Source organism: Mus pahari, chromosome 2 (assembly GCF_900095145.1).
Source record: "Mus pahari chromosome 2, PAHARI_EIJ_v1.1, whole genome shotgun sequence".
NCBI lineage: Eukaryota > Metazoa > Chordata > Mammalia > Rodentia > Muridae > Mus > Mus pahari.
The window spans coordinates 1826239-1834599 of record NC_034591.1 but is presented as its reverse complement, the minus strand read 5'-3'; the positions used below and the strand labels follow the sequence as shown (position 1 = coordinate 1834599).

The 8361-nt window shown below is 37.4% G+C and overlaps 1 protein-coding gene across 1 annotated transcript in view; it reads left to right on the top strand.

Moving 5' to 3' along the window:
- Window positions 1-8361, top strand: part of Cdk14 (cyclin dependent kinase 14) — a 534124-nt gene that overhangs the window by 273596 nt on the left and 252167 nt on the right. The window contains exon 8 of the mRNA XM_021190228.2: window positions 2525-2648. Within this exon, the coding sequence (XP_021045887.1) occupies window positions 2525-2648 (124 nt within the window). The remainder of the gene's footprint in view (window positions 1-2524; window positions 2649-8361) is intronic.

Genomic DNA, 8361 nt, shown 5'->3' with positions numbered 1-8361 from the left:
CTTGATTTTATGTACCTGTGGGACTGTGTTAGTCTCTAAACTTTAGGGCTTTTGTCTATTCAAGGCTAGAGCATGTAATCTCATCCTTCCTTAACACTGGTTTTAATCTTCTTCAGCATGATATCCCAGTTCAATGACCTCTGGATTAGCACACGGAGTATCTATTTGAACAAATTACTGATGGTATTAGAAGAAAAAAAGCTCTAGATACTGCTTAATCTACCCACTTCTGCTCTTAGCTGTCTGAGAATCCCATTCTAGGATTTCCAATCTGTGATTTTTTTATCTGTCCCTATCCAGATGTCTCTCAATTCATTCAGCAATCCTGTTAGTGGCAAAGAGTGACAACTGTGTATCCATCCATTTTATGATGAGGATAAAGCAGCCTGTGGGAGGTGGGGTAAATTCTGTACTGTGAATGGTGTGTTCAGAATCTACAGTCGGAACATAGAGTCGGAGTGGTTTATCTGGACCACAGAGATTGGGGAAGGGAAGAGAAGGAGGTTGGGGAGGCACCAGGGACTAGGATACTGAGTTGAAGAGCAGCTTGCCTATGAATATGGTGCGAACATAATCTCTTAGAGCAGGGGAATATAGAATAGTAGTGACTGCGCATCCAGCTACAACCAGAGTTCCGTTCAGTGGTTCAGAGGTCATTATTATATGTTCATGTGCTACCCTATCATTTTGAGGAAGTGGCTTCTATATCAACATGTTGATTCTTGTCCACATTTCCTGTACTATATTAGTTGACTTTGTAGTTCAGTAGTCTCAATTTGCATCCTGACATTCACACTTAATTCCTTAGAAATCTTGAGAAACCACACTCAATTTCTCCATCACTGTTATGCAGATAATGTTAGTGTGTACTTTAAAATTCCTAACAGGAAGGTCAAATATGATGTTGTTCTATAATGTATGGGCGGCGAGCAGCTGGCATTTGCATGGTGTTGCATTTCTATTAGGTTGAAAGCATTGCCATGATTCAACAGCCAAGCCCTTAGTCTATAGGTACCAAGCAGTACCTAGCATCTTGTACAAAGCCACAATTTTCTCAACAAAATGTTTATTTCTAAAATTTAGGATATGCTTTCTACATACATGTGTTTCTTAAAGACTTTGAAACTCTTCATGATTTAATTCACCTACCCATCTTCCCTCCAAACTGAAGAAATAAGGAGTGTCATAGAAATTGTAAGCCTTAAGTCCCAGGATAAAAAAGAATCAGCAGTTAAAAGTGAAACTGGTGTGCATCAGCTCCACTCTTTCCATCTTCCTAAGAAGAGTCAAGGGGAAGCACATTCTGGAAAGATGTTGGTTTTCTGGAGTCTTTAAACTAGAATTTCAGTCTGTTTTGACTCAGAATAGAGGTCCAAAGCTTTCCATTTATACTCTGGAAATAGTAAGCTGAGGCCGTCTCCAGCCCATGCATATTTGTCAAGGTAAAGATGTGACTTGATTGTACTGTCATCTCAGCATGTTATCTCAGTAGACACATGTGCTTGGGTTTCATAGCTCTGGCTAGTTGGAAAATTCCAGGAACACTAGCTCCCCAGGCCCTCAGGGTTTACTAATCCTTTCCACTTGAATATTTCTGAGTTGTTAGAACATCAGTCGTCTAGTTCATGTGGGGTCTTCTTGGCACAGCCTTTCGATACTAGTTGGCTATATGAACAGGTAGTTGCTGGCATGTAAATGAAAAACAAATGTGTTTTATTTTTGTCTGACGAGATTGATTGTTTAAATAGTAGGTCAACAAGAGTTACTTTTCCAAGTAACTTCTTCACAAGCAGGGCTTTGCAATGCCGATGGATACTTCTCTTACCAAAATAGAAGAATTCCCTTGATATAAAAGTCCAAAGCAAAGGCCACTGATCGTTTCATGCATTATTTGTGACTCCCAAAATATTGCTCTTGAATCTTGCTGCCTCTGCTTGGCTAGGCCAGCTCTGTGATTAGTGAAGGGACACATCTATCCTCAGGTAATAGCTAATCTCTACAGCCATACGTAGAAGGGCAGTCTGGCCACATTTGCTATGAGGTATGACCATGTGTCTGTTTTCTTTTGATCATCTCAGATCATCTTATGTTTCTGTTCCTTGAAGCATGTTAATTGTTGAATCTAGGGATACCATATTCAAGCCATTTCTGTAGAACTAAATAAGAACATTTATATGAAGTCTCCCATCTTTTGTAATGTTATAGATTGCTCTTTGTTTTCTTAGCCATCATCTTGGTCTTAAGAGGTTGAAACTCTCAACACCTGATCTTTCAAATTCTGCAGTTTATGGAATATAGCTCTGTGGCATGATCAACACTATGAAGTCTTAGAAATTCTCAGACTCACTTCTTAATGAATTAAGGGGTTATATGCTAACATTGCATATTTTTTGCTTAATGACAGGTAGGAAATTTAGTGGTGGTTGCCCTTTCTCACTAATATATTTGGCAGACTGTCTATATGAACTGGCATATATTCGAATTTGGATTCTAACTCTCATCCCCCCCCCCTTTTGTTTTTCAGTTGTTTTTATTTCAGCTGCTGCGAGGGCTGTCTTACATCCACCAGCGTTATATTTTGCACAGAGACCTGAAACCGCAGAACCTTCTCATCAGTGATACGGGGGAGTTGAAGCTGGCAGATTTCGGTAGGAAAGCAGTTAATTACCGGTCTATTTGTCACAGTGTGAGAGTGCTGGGCAGATGGTGGCACTGCCTTTGTTTAGGTGCAGTGCCTCTCCCACCACAGATCATGGGAAATTCTTTTCTTTCTGGAATGAAGAAATTACTTTTGTCTTTTGAAAAGTGATGGAGTAAAATGTACTGGTTGGTAGATTTTTATAATGTGTAGGCTGCTTATTCGTCTTCCAGACATGATTGCAAGACACTTACACATGGCACCGAGTAAGATGTCAGTACAATTTTGAACATAAAATGTACTAAAGAAGTCTTTTTTCTTATCTTAGTTTTTATTATGGAAAATAATCAAAAGCAAAATGACAATATAGTATACCATACAACTTCAAGAAGTCTAAACATTTTATTGAACTTGGAAGAGCTGTGAAACGACATCTTAGTACCATTTTGGGCATTCTGGGATGGACAGTGTTCAAAATTGTATGTTACCCTAAGGATTATATTAATGTGGGAACCTTAGAATAGTGTAACCTTACCAGAAGTGATTGTTATTTCAGATATTGTTTATATCAATGTAAATGAGAATAGTTATTTAAATTCTAGGTCCTTTTGTAAGTTGTTCTTAGTAATTTTATGGTTGGCCTTTGATAGCTAGGCTCATCCACAGGAAGCAAAATCAGCATCTCTCCTGCCTGTCACTATCGCTGTGACTCATTGGGTTCCCAGCTCTTGGGGTGATACTTGATGGCACTGTGATGTGTTGACACTACACTGTCTCAATTATTTTTGAATAAATATTCAGATTAGAAATTTGTTCCTTTAAGAAGAGAATGAAAATATTACCCTTGGGATGTAAAGATGCCTGAGGTTGAGACAACCCTTTGAGGAAAATAATTATTTTTCCCATTCTGAATTCCAGTGACTAAAAGAGGGAAGGGGAGTGGCTGTTTATTTTCAGTTCAGGCAGTTGAATACCACTGGACACATTTGCTCAGCTGGGTTTTGGGTGTTCCTTCCTTCCAAAGAGAAAATGAAACAAAAGTTAGCATGTTTAGTGCTGTATTTTTGTAAAACAGTCTTCTTTGCCAGCTACTTTGATGCAGATGATGAAACTGTGTGTGTTTGCATGCATGTGTTGTTTATCGCCAGACTTGGCACCAAGATTATATGAGGTAACTAGATAGAAAGTCTGTTTCGATACAGAAAATAAATAATGAGGCTGGGGGAGTGGGAGAGAGGGAAGCTTGTAGTTCCTGAAATTCATGGTGTTAGCTGTGCATCAGACATTTTATAGTTGGTCTCTGCCAATAACTTTAAAAGGATTTACAATGATTTTTTAAAATCATAGTTTGCTAGTGTAAGATATTTCTTGAAATATACTATTGTGTTGAACATTTAACAGAATTGAGCCTGTTTCTTAAATTTTGTATTGGGTATGTCAATAAGTATAAGAATTATTTGTCTGTATAGCTAAAGATGTGGTGGAAGTGTATGAATGTGATTTATATTTGGCTTTATGAATTAAAATATTGTTTTTATTATTAGAGTAAGGTAAGTTCATCTTAAAAGACTCTCTTAAGTCTATTGGTTACCCAGTGCCACACAGTCCTGAAGATATACATGCAACTCACATAAATGGACTCAACAGGTTATATTTAGGAACATATATATATACATGCACACACACACACACACAAACAAACAAACTAAACACTAGCATTTATTATTAGGTAAGGAACAAAGTGAGATGGAAGTCTTAAAACCCAATATCGAGGTGGTATTCTTAATGTAGGTAATTTAAAAATATGAATAACTCAGAAATGGTATGTTAACATTTTTTGTGTATTTTCTGTGTCTTTTTTGTATGTCTTATTACCCTTACCTATTATAAATGCCCCAAAAGATGCATACGATTTTGTATTTGTATAATAAGTGTATGACCTTAATGTTTATTCATGTTAAGAAGCATGACAAAATCATGTACATCATCTGGTATTTTTCCATTATTGGCTGACATATCATTTCTGTTTGAGCCTTTTTCAAGGATGTTTTAATTTTTCTAATTACCCACAATTGTGCACATTTCTGCATCTCTCTTGGTTGTGAAAGAATGATTAGCTAGTCATATATAGGTGTTTTAAAAGCCACTGACTCTTCACTCCAAACTGGTGTGCCAAGGATGGCCCTGTACCTCCAGTATCGCAGTCTGTTATTCCAGCTAAGAATGTGCTGACGGTATACATCCCATGCCTAGAGTGTAATGAGCAAGACTCATTCACCCACTGATGATTTCCCCCAACTAACTGTGCATTATTTTGTCTTTTACTTTAAGACATGCAATTAACTGTGGTTTATTGTGTTTGGACACAAGTGTGTGTGAGATAACAGAAGTGCATGGAAAAATGCAATGGAGCCAAACTGTCAAAGGGGGACCGCTCCAGGCAGCAGAGCATTTAGATGCTGGGTGTCATTCAGAGTTTGGCATGGAAGAGCTTTGGAAGCCATTTCCTTGTCTTTCCTTTCTCTTTTATCTGAACAATAGCATAAATGTCCAAATAAAGGAGGCAAGTGTAGTCCAGATGACTGTATCCTCTGTACTGAAAATGCTACTTCCTAATTAGGAAAAAATCGTGGAGGGTAAAATAATATAACAGGTTTATTCTGTGTACTGAATTCTCATTCATCACTTCTTGGTTCATCACAAATAAGCTTTTAGTAGGCATTGCAACTTTTTGAGAGAAATGTGAAACTTGAAGTAAGTTAGGTCTTAGGAAGCGTGGCCTAATAGGTTGTCTGGTCACAATGTTGATCTATCGGCCACTTCGGTGTCTGATCACAATGCTGCTCTATCAGATAGTTGATCCAGAACCTTTAATCTCAGCCGACCAAGTGTCTCTATCTTTAGAGACACAGACATTTACCTTTCAGCTGTCTAATTCTTTAACAAATTGTTGATCATTATATGTATCCCATATATAGATGTGTGTTTAAATGTGCTAAATACAATAAATATGATACCGTTATTCTATATACGATCACACTAATAAAATACATCTCAGAATTTAGGACTTTTTTTTCATTTCCTTAATTTAACAGTAATTGGTAAATCTGATTTTAATAATTAGGCGATTTTTGTCCTTGGATGAGGTGAAATGGGCATAGCTGTACTTATAGATTTTTCACTTCTGAACAGAACACAGTTCTAAATTCCAGGGAGTTGAAAAGCTCTAACCATTTTCAATAAGGCAAGTCCTGCTTACCACTCACTGAGTGTTATTTTCTACCTACATTTAGAATGAATAAGTTGGAGCGGTTTATCACCGCAATCTTCGTGTTGCGGAGCTTCACTGTGTTTTTATGTACTAATTTGTGTGCCACATTTGGACTAATTTCCATTTGTCTTCACACTATTTATGGGGAAAATATCCTACCCATTATGCAGCCCGTGGCCTCACTACCTTGGTGTTGCTCGTAAACTGTGGAGCAACCAAATTCCAAACTTGTTTCCTCATCACAGCCGTCGATTGGCCTTTATCTTCTCCTGGGATGCACTGCTTCCTGCTTCCCATGTGGCTATCTGTTTCTGTTACTTACTTATTTACTTACTTACTTGTTTGTTTGTTTGTTTGTTCAGAGGTCGTTCCTGTAACCCTTCCCAGAGTAGGGCCATTTTCAGTGCTGTCATCAGCTCACCAGATTGAGTCGCATTTCTGATGCTTTTAGTCACTTGGCTTTTGCTTCAGCTACATCTCATGCTCACTATTGTCTGTGCTATGTACACAACCCTACAAGAGATACTTGATAGAACATATTTGACAATAAATATTGGTTAATGGTTAAAAATATGCATGACAAAGTGAATAATATTCTAAAGATTAAGGCTCAGTTGAACTTCCTAATCTGTGTTTAATTAGCTTAGGAAAACTAGCTATTTATAGAACAGCTGTCTGTCTATCAGAGTTGTTACAGATATTGATAGTCAAGAGTACCAATGAAATTGATGGGTTGAGAGAGTGTATCATCTCCGGTATGTTTTGAGTCTCTCACTCATGTGTTTCATATATTGTGTGATATTTACAAGGTTGGGACCTTCAGATTGCAGAAATAAAAATATCACTGAGCAAATGAGCCTATTAGACTGCACCTAACCACCTACTTGAACTGTTAACAGCTGCAAAGTATACCGGGCATTGAACTAATGGGTTGTTATGAATTTAACTCATTTTTTCAAGAAGTTATTCATGTTTTCTGAGATGTATCTTTGCTGTGTGAGATGAAAGAGCACAGTACAAATACAGTCCCAGGTCCTTTAGCGTTGGTGGTTTGTGCTGAACACATTAGCACTTATTACCCTATTTTCTAATGACTAGGGACTTACTGGCATGGAAAAATCTGTACATTAAATCTGAATCAGTGCTGTGCCATTCCTCCCAGAAATCTAAATTTTGGGGTTTTTTTTCTTCTTTTTTAGATTATTATAATTGCATCATTTCCCCTTTCCCTTCCCTCCGTCAGCCGATTCTTTATATCCCCGCTGCACACAAACTGTCCTTGACATGCACGGCCCCATTTTCTTTAATTCTTGTTTCATACATACGGGTATGTATGTTTCTCTCAACACACACAAATACAGCATGCTCGGTTCCTGTAATGTCATTTGTGTGTATGTGTCTTCAGTAGTTTGAGATTCAAAACAAATGAATCAGGTCATGCTTTTGTGATGCATTGAGCACATTAAAAGAATTGAAGCAAATGCATGAATTCATCAGGAATTAGACATTTATTTTCTATTTAATAGTGTAAGAACTCAAAGTAGGGGTTGGAGAGCTGGCTTGGCAGTTAAGAGCACTGACTTCTCTTCCAGAGGTCCTGAGTTCAATTCTCAGAAACCATATGGTGGCTCACAGCCATCTGTAATGGGATCTGATGCCCTCTTCTGGTGTATCTGAGGAGAGTAACAGTGTGTTCACTTATATACAATAAATAAATAATTATTTGAAAAGAGCTAGAAATAACTCTAATTTCCATCTGAATCAGATTAAAGTGGACTGTAGATTTATAGCCTGTGCAGCGTTTGCATGATAACATTGGAGTCATCTAGGTTTCTTCTCAGATTGTTAAAAGTCAGCCTATTTGGAAGGACACTTGGGTTGTTTATCCTGAGATGGAGAGAGGTACACCAAGAATTCTCTAGTAAACATTGGAAGTCATAGTTTGTTTTACTGGCTGGTCAGTGGAGGAACAGAGTTCAACAACTCTGTGGTTTTAATCAAGGAAACTCTCCCTGCTGTCTTTCCACAATAGGTCTTAAACGTCACATCCCTAATGTCAATACTCCTCTTCAAGATTTTAGGGAACTTTTGTAAATAAATTTTAGATTAATTTAAGGGATACTCTAGAGATGTATCTCGGCAGAGGATATGTTAAGTACATGTGTGATTGTTTTATGCTTCTCAGAATTCACATACAAAATAATAAACCATAAAAAATAAAAAATAAATTTTCAGATGCTAAGTAGGGTCCATTCAATGGGTTTGATAGATATGCAATCTCTAGAAGGAAGTCTTTTCCCAAAGGTATAGATGTTCAACTATTTTATACCATTCACAAATGCAATTCATCATTAGAGCTATAACAATAAATTTAAGATTGGACTTCACAAATTTGTTATGGCCTGCAGGGTTCTGTTTTACTAGGTCTTTCTTGTAGTACATAGTTTGTAAT